The 12,355-nt window shown below is 35.7% G+C and overlaps 1 protein-coding gene across 9 annotated transcripts in view; it reads right to left on the bottom strand.

The window, feature by feature from the left end:
* The window catches only part of STAG2 (stromal antigen 2), a 156,890-nt gene that overhangs the window by 69,548 nt on the left and 74,987 nt on the right, over positions 1-12,355 (bottom strand). For all 9 annotated transcript variants that reach the window (XM_055121437.1, XM_055121435.1, XM_055121436.1 and 6 more), the window contains exons 4-6: positions 10,007-10,168; positions 6,338-6,434; positions 2,174-2,250 (exon numbers count right to left, since the gene is read on the bottom strand). In XM_055121437.1, coding sequence (XP_054977412.1) covers positions 2,174-2,250; positions 6,338-6,434; positions 10,007-10,168 — 336 coding nt within the window. The remainder of the gene's footprint in view (positions 1-2,173; positions 2,251-6,337; positions 6,435-10,006; positions 10,169-12,355) is intronic.

Here is a 12,355-nt window from a genome sequence, read left to right on the forward strand (position 1 = left end):
TTTCTCTTAGTAATAAAGATCTCACTAAAATATTTAATATTAAAAAGTACAATACTATGGGGGCTAGAGCGATAGCACAGCGGGTAGGGCGTTTGCCTTGCACGCGGCCGACCCGGGTTGGATTCCCAGCATCCCCTATGGTCCCCTGAGCACGGACAGGGGTGGTTCCTGAGTGCAGAGCCAGGAATGACCCCTGAGCATCGCTGGGTGTGACCCAAAAAGCAAAAACAATGTACAATACTATTATTCAATATTACCTCTAAATTACTTGGATACTGATTAATAGCACTAGTGACCATCAAAGGTCCATCCTTTTTTGTAGATTTGTCTGTTTTGGCCCACATTCAACAGGTTGATTCCAGGCTCTGTACTCAAGGGCTACTCCTGGTGGTGTTCAGGAAACCATATACAAAGCCAGGGATAGAATGAGAGTCAGCTATTTGCAAGGCAATTGACTCAATCTCTGTACTATCTCTCGGGCACTATCATTTAGAATGATAGTTCAGAGTTTCATCTTCAGAATAAACTAGGAAACATAATCATGTGAAACGCAAATGAGATGAGGCTTTCTACTTGAAAACTCTTAGTGAAAACCTTAGTAAGACTGCTCTGATCAAAATGAACAGTTTTTATACTCAAGGAGGTACACTGGCTTGCCGCCGAGATGTGATCCCGGGGGCCGCAGGTGTGCAGCCTCACCGCAGCTGCATGAGCATGACTCCAGAGGCCAGCTAAACTACTTTTGATACCGGCAGCTCCTAGCAGATTGTCTCCAGACTGAGAACTAAGCCTCAGCCCCATGCCTGCCCAGGAGGGGAAAGATTTTTCTCTCTCTCGCCTTTTCTTTGGAGCGGGGGTGGGGGGGGTCGCGTGTGGCGACTGCCATATTATGAGGACCACAGATGAGAGTTACGAGCTTGCAATGATCCAATTTCTGAAAGAAATTTCCCTGGACTTAGTTGCTAAAATACAGAAATGCAAAACCTCCTATTTCTTCACAGCAGGTCTGACTCAAGTGGGGAATTCCTAACAATAATAGTGAGTTTTTTTGTTGAAGTATTGTATGTAACCAAAGTGAAGAGATGAAGAGAAAGTAAATTGAAATTTATCAGTTACGGGGGAGGGGAGGGGAGGGTGGAAGGGATGGGAGGTATACTGCGGTGTTGTTTTTGTTTTTGTTTTTGGTAGGTGGAATATGGGCACTGGTGAAGGAATGGTTGTTTCAGCATTGTATAACTGAGACTTAAGCCTGAAAGCATTGTAATTTTCCACATGGTGATTCAATTTAAAAAAAAGAAAAAAGGAGCCTACACTATCTATGCTTCACTGGAAATACTTCAAAGACATGAAAAAATGTAATCAAGTTTAGGAGAATGTTTTTATCATTTGTATTTCTGTCATTCAATTTTATCACTCGTTTTGTACACAGTTGAACCAAATTAACTTTCTGATATTAAACTCCTTTCTTTCCTACAAAACCAGCTATACCATGGTGTCCATTTTTAATCTTCTATTTTTATTATTACTTGAAAATTAAGAGGTTTTAAACAATATGATAATTATTTCTTTGCCTAAAAGACCTTTTTTCCAAGAATTGATCAAATTCTTTCTCTTGCAACAATTACATGTTCTTAGGTTCTAAATTTTTCTTTTCATAAAACTTTATTTTTTGCGGTTTTAGGAATCAAACCCAGGGACTCACACATACAAGGCAAGTAGGCCAAGAGTTCTGAACTTATTATTTGACCGTAATAGTAACCATTTATTAAGTTATCACTATATGTCGATCACTGCAAAATACTGTGGAATTTTTTAAGCACTACTGAATTAAATATTTGCAACATTATGAGTACAATTGTTAGGCCACATTTTACAAATGACACAACTTATTCTAAGAGAACACCTTGCCCAATGTTACATAGCCATCTTCTGATGAATTTAATACCAAAGTTCTTACACACTATGCTAATCATAAGGATTTAATAATACTTTCAAGGACTGCGAGTGTGGCTCAGCAGTAGAGCACAAGCCTCATGTTGCTTGACACTCTGGATTCAATCCCCAGCACTACCAAAAATAAAATATTTTATTTAAAAATTTAAGAGAACAAAGTTTAAAAGTAAGCCAAGGTCAATATGCACAAATTTAACAAATATTAAGTACAATAAATTACCTCATCAAACTCTTCAGTCATCTTTCGAATTATTTCAGAGTTCTGCATATGCCTAAACATTTCTGCTGTGACAACTCCTGAAATTTTGCAAGTGCAAGAAGTTAATACAAGGCAAAATGAAAAGAATTAATTTATCAGTCTCTACTGCTGAAATGTCTACAGTTACATAAAAAGACAGGCATATTTATTATGTGATCTTTATCGAGACAATAAACACTATAAACAAAGCACAAGAAAAAGACATTCTAAACATTGCACAAGAAAACAGTGCCACACTTTCAACAGAAAATTCTTCTTAGCCTTATCCATTTCTGACTGACAATGTTCATGATACAATATATATACTAGCTAGCCTATTAAATATAAATAATGTGTTATCAACATGAGGTAGCATACACAGTAATGTTTAAAACCCCAAAGAATCACCTGAATATGATAAAGAGAACATAATAGGTGGAGTTCATTTTACCCAGGGTTATATAGTAACTAGAACTGTGTGTAAGGCTTCAAATAAACATAAGTAGTATTTCCCATACAACGAGAAGCCTGTAATCTACTTGGAAGTTGAAAAGAAAGGCGGGAAGGAGGTAGAAATAGACTACTTAAAGTAGTACATAATAAATGCTCTAAGGATTGGCAGCCCCAATAAAAGCAATAGCTTGTGTTCCTCCTCCGCCCCTCCCCCAACAAAAGGATTAGGTCATGCATTTCACAGAAGAAATATGATAAAGATATTTTTAATACAATGGGATAGGAAAGAAGAAATGATACACACTACAACTAGTAGTAAAAGTAATGGACAGATGCAATGTCAAAAAAAGAATTTCAAAGAAAAGGAGACAACACAGGAACACAATGCGCTTGAATTGCCACTGTTAGGATACCACATAGAACAAAAGTAAACAATGGATTTTCAAAGTCACATTTCTATTGCTTGTTATTTGTTTATTCTTTGCCAGGCATACCAGTGGATATTGTAACAACTAATAAAGGAAATGCTGTGGTACAGCATGAGTTTATAAAAACTCAGTATGGTAGACTTTGACCAGAACTTTATTTTGTGTATGAAATTACAAAACAAAATACCATCTTTCTTGTAATTCCAAACTTGAAAAAAATAGCAAGTGATACTTGAGATACTTATCTATAGCCATAGTCCTGGTTACAATCTTAGGAGACAGGTAGATTTAAAGATGAGGAAACTAAGGCTAAACTAAAGAGAAGTTTGCCTGATTATGTACATCATCCTACTTACCCAAGGTGAGACCAATTTTAGTGGCATTTTGGAAGTCTTTACTTACCAAATATTTAAGAACCTATTTTGTTTAAATTTTGCTTACTGTTTCACATATTACTATATTTAGGAAGAATACAATATCTTGACTAAAGAAGCATAGTCTAAAACCCCTTGCACCTTATATTCACTATTTTAACCTTGGATTTTCTTAGGAACAAGTAAACATAATCCCTGACACAATTTAGATGAAATAAGCACTTTCGTATAACAAATTCTACAAATATGTCATTTTAAATCTCCTCTTCTCATAACTGCCAGAATATTTTTTCAAACAGAAAAATAAATAGTTATAACAAACTACTAAGGCAGGTGTGAAAGTTTCATTGGAAATCAGGACAGACTGTCTTAAAAGTATGGAGGACATGAAGTAAGATTAAAAACTTAAATTCTAAAACTGGCAGCTGAGCAGCAAAGAAAAAGTAATGACCAAGGGACATGGGGAGATGACTTAAAAGGGATGGAGTGCCTGCTTTGCATGCAGAAGGCCCACGTTCAATCCCTGGCATCACAAAGAGCCTCTTATCAACACCAGCAGTGACCCCTGAGCACTGAGCCAAGAGTAGCCCTAAACAATGCCAAATGTGGAGCCATATTTAAAAAGTCAATTCAGAGGCTAGGGATGTGGCTTAGGAGTACAGCAAATATTTCCTATGTATGATGCCTTAGGTTTTAATCTAAGACCCAAAAAATTAATTTCTGATTCAGAATCTAATTAAGAAACTACTGAAAATTAAACTGAGAAACTAATACTAAGCAAACTATAGTATAACTAAAATAAAAAGCAGAATTTATGGTCAGCAAAATAATTAGAACACACACTCAGTTCAATCCCTGACACCTCATGGTACGTGAAATACCAAAGTGGTAACTGTTGAGCATCAGAGTGTGGCACAAAAACTATCCCCAATATAAGAATTTCCACTCATTAAATTATTTCTCACACTTGTTCAGTTGTTCTGCAATCAAATTTCCATCAGCAAATGAAAGAAAATCTAAAGAAACAAGATATGGCCCTTGCTTATAAAACATAACAGGGGCTGGAGCAATAGCACAGCAGGTAGGGCATTTGCCTTGCAAGCAGCTGACCCGGGTTCTAATCCCAGCATCCCATATGGTCCCCTGAGCACTGCCAGGGGTAATTCCTGAGTGAAGAGCCAGGAGTAACCCCTGTGCATCGCCTAGTGTGACCCAAAAACAAACAAACAAACAAAACAAACAGGCACTTTAAAAGACTCCAACTCCAAGAAAAATGGATTGGATAAAAGTAAAATAAAAACACATATAATATCTTTTTTTGAAAGAGTTCATCCGAAGCCAAAAATGTGACTCTGTTATAGAAGGCATGCCACCCATGTCTAAAGAGGGTCTGGGTTCAGTCTCCAGCACTGCAAAAAGGGAAAAAAAGCGAGGGGGGGGGGGTAGCGCTGGGAGACAGCTCAGAGGCCAATACAAACAGGCTGAGTATCACCGGAAGTGGCTACCAGAGTACTACTTGGGAACTACTTCTACTTAAAAAAATATTTTTGTCATCACTACATCACTTCCTCTGAGCAGAGTCACTTGAAGTTTCTAATACTGATTTGCAATCAGCTTCTGCTAAGAAAGACAAGTAAACTAGGCAACTATATACTTTAAAATTAAGACAATTTCTCAAAAATGACAACAATAATGGCATTATGAAGATCACAGACACGGCAAGTTAATATATGTCTACTAAATCACAAACATACAAAATAATAAACATACTGCACTGAATGTTACAATCAATCTCAAAACGTATCAGTTCTTACTCTGTATCACTTAACAATTCTAAATGACAAAATTTTTAAAGACACACTGTAGAATTAAAGAAGTAGACATAAATATGTTGCTTCTCAGGTTCTTTTCAGACCAACCATTCTCTAGAATCTCAATTAATTTATATCTTTAAGCAAACTTCCTTCCTGACTTTTATCATCAAATTAGATGATAGCATGATAACATACAATATTGTAACACCGTAATTTGTCATCTTCTAGAATAGCATTTGAAATTTTAAGAATGGGTCAAGAATTAGGGAGACACATGACAGATCAGAACCTACCCATGATCATCTATTAATCTTGACCAGATTCATCTATTAATCCAGATCTGAATCCATGATTCTCCCACCTTACATAAGTCTGTCCCATTGTCAAATGTCTGAAATAAGTATTTTTGTTACAGAGAAAAAAATTCTATAGTCTGTATTTTCCCCCTACTACTTTAATATTTTTTTTTTTTTTATAGTTTATTTTTAATTAGTGAGTCAACGTGAGGGTACAGTTACAGATTTATACATTTTTGTGCTCATGTTTCTCCCTTACAAAGTTTGATATTTAATATTTTTTTAAAGAAAGTAAAAACATTTTCACCAAAATCATATTCCCAGCCCGTTTCTTTACTTTTTAGAAGAACTAGAAATTTTACCAATTCCTTACTGAACTTACTTACTTACCCACTTAATTACTTAGTGTTATTCATACCACCTTATAATTCCCTAAACTTTACAATTTTCCTATCTTTTGAACCTTTATCTCTTAATTATCTTCATTCTCCCTTCTTAATCCATCTCTTTGTTCCTAAAACCAGCTGCTGAAAGTGGGAAATATATCTAATAAAACTAACATAACAATTATAAATTGCCAGTTTTAAAGTAACTTTCACATGTAAATCTAAGTGCCACAACTTCCTTATTTCTTGCTTTGTTCTTTGCTCTTTTTATTCTTTACACATACTACTGGTTATACAAATAACAGCTTGGGACAACTTTTGATGTAAAGTGTAGCTTGTGGTGGGACATAAAGAAAAGACAGTTTGAGAACATTATGGTTCCAAAATTATCTTACCTTTACAGCCTGAACACTGAATAAAAAAGTTGATGAGGTCAAGAAGTGCTATATCTCGGTCATGCTTGTATGATTCTATCCAATCATCTACGACCGACTACAGTAGAAGGGGAAAAATTAGATTTATCTCATGCTCTAAAATTAAATCTGCTTAAAATCACTGAGACAAGTAATATCACATTACTTCAAGTTAAAATACATATGTAAATATATACTTACACTATAAAATTCAACTTTAATTAAGTAAAATAACTACCTGACAGTACAAAATGATGGCTAATATACTTTGAATTAAAAGGAATCTGAAAATCAACTACAGAATCCAATTGTATAAAGTATAATTACTATTATAACATTTTGAATATATCCTAGAAAAATAGGTTTACATTACTGTATTTCCTGTATTTACAAAAGTATGCATTAAATATGTAACATTCATGCTGTAACAAAAGGCAAATAAAAATTTTTAAAGAAGTAAATTCCAGTGGCCAGAGAAATAGTACAGCAAATACGGAGCTTTGCCTTGCACATGGCTGAACCAGATTTGATCCCCAGCATCTCATATCGTCTCCCAAGCACAGCCAGAAGTGATCCCTGATCCAGGAGTAATCACTAAGTTTTGCCAAGTGTGCCCCCACCCACTCCAAAATAAGTGAATTCCAGGCTGGAGAGTTAGTGCAATAGGATGAGTGCACCTTTTGTATGCAGGAGGAGCAGGTTCGATCCACAGCAAATTCAGAGTGACCCCCAAGCTGAGACTGGGACTGGCCCCGAACACCTCTCATGTAGTCATAAGTAACCCCTGAACACCTCCAAATAAGGTCCCCAAAAAACACCAAATTAGCGAATTTCACGGGACTAGGGAGAAAAAGAAGCAATCAACCAGAATTTGATTCCCTTCTACACCCCACTGCCACATGTTCTCCAGAGCATCATAGAAGCCCTGTGTACCGTCAGGGTGGCCCCTTGTGTTCTGTAGCACCACAGACCAAAGCAGTACCACATCCATGAGTCCTCACACTGAACCAGTGACACAGTTGGCCAAGTAATGCCAGGAGTGGCCCTGGGCTCCTTGGAAACCATTTGACAGAGTGGGAAAAAAGTCCTGGGCACAGTTCAAAGAACACGGTGACACCTTTACCTTTGCTCATTCACAGAAACCACATGGCTCCAGAGAACTACTGGTTGTAGACTGGGTGAACCCTAGCAATGGAATAGTATAGAATCACACTGGATCACACTAGAATAGCATCACACTGCTGGGTCCTAGTAGGGAGCCACGGGCTGGTTGGATGTGTATCATCAGAATGATCGATGAGCATCCTGAAAATTACTTGGAAGCACACATCTCTACCCCCACGAAAAAAAAAGCTAAAACCAAAAATCAATGACATCAATTTAGATAATCCTAGGCAACAATAGAAGAAAGCAAAGGAACAAAAAGTCTGGGGACGGAGTATACACTGTGGCCGCTTAATATCAAGTATTTCATACAGAAATAGGAAATGAAAGTTCTAGCTAGATAAGGAAAAACTTTTGGAAGACTGTAAACAGGTCAGCTTCTTGCTCAAATTCAGTCTTGGAAAATTACCACAAGTTGGAATACAGAGAAACTACTTTTTTTTCAATGAGAAGCTAATTTAATGTAGCAAATTTTCTGAGAGCTACTAAGGGCATTCCACTTTTAAAAGTGGAAAAACATTTAGAGAAAAAAAGAAGCATACAGGCACAATCTAAGACATAAAAATCACAAAAAGAGGAAAAATTTTTCACTCTTCAAATACTAAAATATCACTGGCAAAAAGAATTAAATGTGCAACTAACATTTTCTATTTGTTTTTTTCGGGGCACACCCAGTAGTGCTCAGGGCATACTTCTGCCTCCACACTCAGAGATCACTCCTGGTGGTACTAATTTAAAGGACTAGAGCACGTATTTTGCATGTGAACATCTCGGGTTGAATCCCTGGCACTGCATTGACCCCTACGCATTGCTTAGAGTACTGTACAAAGTGGCGGTACACACCACGAGGTATGGCCTTCAAATTTATTTTGATGAGCAAATTAGTAAGAAAAATATACTATAGACTAGACAAAAATAACAGCCTGGTTATCAACATATGTAAGCTGGGATTTCTGATGTTAACAAACTGAAAGTTTCAAGGAAAAAAACGATATAGACAAAAAGTATAACATAAAAAGAAAATAACTGAAATACCATCTAATGTAAATAAGGTCATTTATCCCTTTGATAAAATTAACCCAAAGAGGGAACTACAGATAGGTTAATTTTTAATAAGAACAAATAAGCCATGGTATAGCAATATTTTAAGTCGTTATTTTTGACATGCCATATACAGGCACAAATATTTCAAAGATCAAGTAACTAGGTCTATAATAATAACTATATGAATGCAAAGTTTTCTATGTAGGTAAACTTTGGTTAGGTTCAAATGTAAGAAATACATTCCAGTGGTTAAGGAGATAGTGCAAAAGGACAAGGAAGCTTCATATGCTTGAGATCTGGGTTTGATCCTCAACACCTCATGGTCTTCCAAACAGCACTGGGTGTGGCCCAAAACAAATAGAGAAAATATACTGCTTTGTATGACTGACGATAACTCGAAAAGCCAACATTTATTGGCATATTTTATATATAAAAATTCATTAATACCAATCAATACATTAATTCGTTTATGAAAACATATTTATTGTTCCAAAGTTATAAAGGTATGTTTGGTTATTTATTAATAACAAAAAGCTTAAATAGCACAGTCTCCCTAAACCACCCATGTGTAACTTGTACTTATTAAAAATTAGTTCTATGGGATCAGAGAGATAGCATAAAGGGTCCAAGTGCATGCTTTGCATGTGGAGGCCTCAGTTTAATCTCCATCACCATATGGTTCTCCTAAGCATTGCCAAGAGAAATCCCTAAGCACAGCCAAGAATAGCCCATGAAACCCTTCTCGAATTCCCCCTAAAAAACAGCAAAAAACAAAACCACATTAGTTCTGTGAAGAAAAGAGGAAGTGCTTCCTATATCTTTAGAAAATTAAATACATTTGCTGGGCAAGAATATTCTTTGAGCATGTTTTCTCAATTTTTAAAAACCATATGGCTTCGGCATACACTGTAAACATGGAATGTTACTACAATCATAAAACTATGTAGAAGTAACAAGTTTAGGATGATTTAACATGGATCTGACTCCATATTTTTATTGTTCTGATAGAAAGAGGGCAAATAAAAAAGTTATATATAGATAACAGTGACCAAAATAACTCAATTCAGTTTAGTGGATTACATTAGGTCACTCAACAAGGAATTCTATGTGGGCAAAGAACTTCATGTTTTAATGGAAAATGTACAAATTCAGGGGGAAATTAAAATCTTAAAGTCAGGGTTTACATCAATATATTTTTAACCAAGTGACTTTTATTATATACCATTAAAAGAAAATAATGCAACAGAAAATGACTCGACACAGATAAGAGTTCTTATGTCTGAACAGACAAATCCTTAGTTTTCTGACAAGTCTACTGCTTTCGACTAAGATGCAGCATTATAAACATTTTAAGACCATTAGAAAAATCGGGGAATGTTTCTTGAGTATTTAAAATGAACAAGTCCTCTGGAAATCAACTAGAAAGAACACAATAAACATTACCTGCATAGCACTCTTGCCCATTTTAACAACTTCAAACAACATCATGTTTTCCACTCCATTCTGTTGGTGATGGCCGTTCATTCGGTTTGGACCAGGAGGTTTTCCTCCTCCATTTCCACCTTTGCCCTTTTCTCCTGGGCCCTTTTTGCCTTTTTTACAAGTCTGGATAAAAATAAAACATACTTAAATTATATGCCTATCATTTGGAGTTCAAAACAGAGTTACAACAAAAGCAATTGATAGGGTACAGAATTATAACATGTTTAAACTTGACTTAAAAAGAGATTGCTTATGGGCCAGTGATGTGGATTCCATTCATGAAACAAAGGCTTGAGCCCCAGCACAGTCAGGAAAGATAAAAGGACTCTCATACACATCATAATGAAATAATATGGTTTTAACAGTTCTTTTTATGTATCATGTTTCTTTTCATTATTACTACCATATACCTCACACAGTACTGTACTTAGGACACAGCCTTTACATGCTGACCAAATTAATGGGTCCAAATTTCTTTATAAGTGTAGCTGAGTTTTTCTGGGCAAATAACTGAACCACATTGTGCTTCAGAGATGTTTTCTAATTTGTAAAGGGAGAAATAAAATTGTATCTGCTTCAGAGGGTTTCTGCTTTAGGCTATAAACTATAGTGGACAGTAAGAATAACAATTTATCAAGTAATTAACTCATAGTTCAAAATTTAATTTGCTTTCTACTATTTTATTTGTCCTACTAGTTGGCTCAATAATCTTATTCTGTAGCCCCCATTTATGCACTTTTCACCTATGGCATGCTTGGAATATCCTGAGGGCCCAGAGGGAGCCCTTGGTTGAGAAATACTAATCTAGGGACCAAAGAAGTACAAAGGATAAGAGACTGTCTTCCACACAACTGACCCTGGTTCAATAGAGGCGGGAGAGGGGGGGAGGGGAAGAGAGACAGAGAAATGGAGAGAAAACAGAAAAAGAGAGAAAGAAACAAAGACAAAAAGAGAGCACAATCTTGAACAAAGGTGGTAAATTTATAGTGAAGTACCAGAAAATCTCAGGTTTTGTGGGACACATAGTATCTCATCTTTTTTTTACAACAGTTTAAAATGTAAAAACCACTCATAGGTTGTTAACAGTACAAAAACAAACAATACAGTAAGGACTAATCTATAGAAAGGTCAAAAATTTATTTATACTGATAGCCTGAATATTTCTGAACTTGGTTCTATGAAGGGTCCTTCATTCTTCAAGAGTCTAAAACCACTTACTCCTAAGAAACCTCTTTCCAAAAAATGAACAAAAATATTTGTTAAATTACATTTTTTGTTAATGAGTCAATATTTTGGAAGCTAAATACATAATTCCTGGTTTTTAGTAAAAAACTCTGGTCTCCAAAAAAAAGGAATTTCAGAGATAAGGGTGAAAGAAAAGATGAACTACAAGGAATACACTGAAAATTGTATATTTGCAATTTATATCATAAACCTCAATATTCCCCACTAGTATTAAAAACTAATTAGTTCAATTAAAATGGCTCAATATGATATTCCATGCTAAAAGCAATGTGCAAAAGTGATAATACAGAGAAATATAAAAAGTAAACATGGTAACCTAAATATAATTTTGTAGAGGAAAAAAATTCCGTCAAAGACTTTATGAGATAGTATCCTACAGAGAATTAAGATAACCATTTTTTATCTTTCAACATAGAGTTCAGTTTTTTTGAGAACTTTCTTTATAACTTGTTTCCTATCTTTTAAAATAGGAAGTTTTCTAATCCACTGGGATGTTCTAATATTAAAAAAAATATTTAACATTATTAGAACACAGGCTGGGTGGGTAATGCAAGTAGTAAAGCATGTAAGTGGCATGTGCAAGTCCCTGAGATGGATTCCTCAAATTTCATCTCCCTAACACCCCCGCCTCGGCCAAGCACTGACAGTCTGGCACAGGGAGTGGTCCCAATAAAAATATTAACACAATAGCTGGTGCAATAGTACAGAAGGTAATGCACTTTTCTTGCATGTGCCTGTCTTGGGTTTATTCCCTTGCACCATATACCAAACACCACCAGGAGTGACATCTGAGCACAGAGCAGGGATTAAAGTCTAAGTACAGTCAGATGTGGCCCAAAAACCAGGAGAAAATATACTAACACAGTGCACGGAACATATTATAAAATCTAAATGCAGTTTCTCTTAAGATTATAATAAAGTCGGACCCCTAGCAGTGTCTAAATACAGTTAATGAAAACTGTTAAAAAAAATCTTGGGGGAATCTTCTGTTCAAATGTTACCGAAGCTCTTGTCCCAACTTGTAAACTACATCAAAGTCAAAAGTAGTTTCAGTTTTGTAAGATG

The sequence above is a fragment of the Sorex araneus genome, chromosome X (assembly GCF_027595985.1).
Source record: "Sorex araneus isolate mSorAra2 chromosome X, mSorAra2.pri, whole genome shotgun sequence".
NCBI lineage: Eukaryota > Metazoa > Chordata > Mammalia > Eulipotyphla > Soricidae > Sorex > Sorex araneus.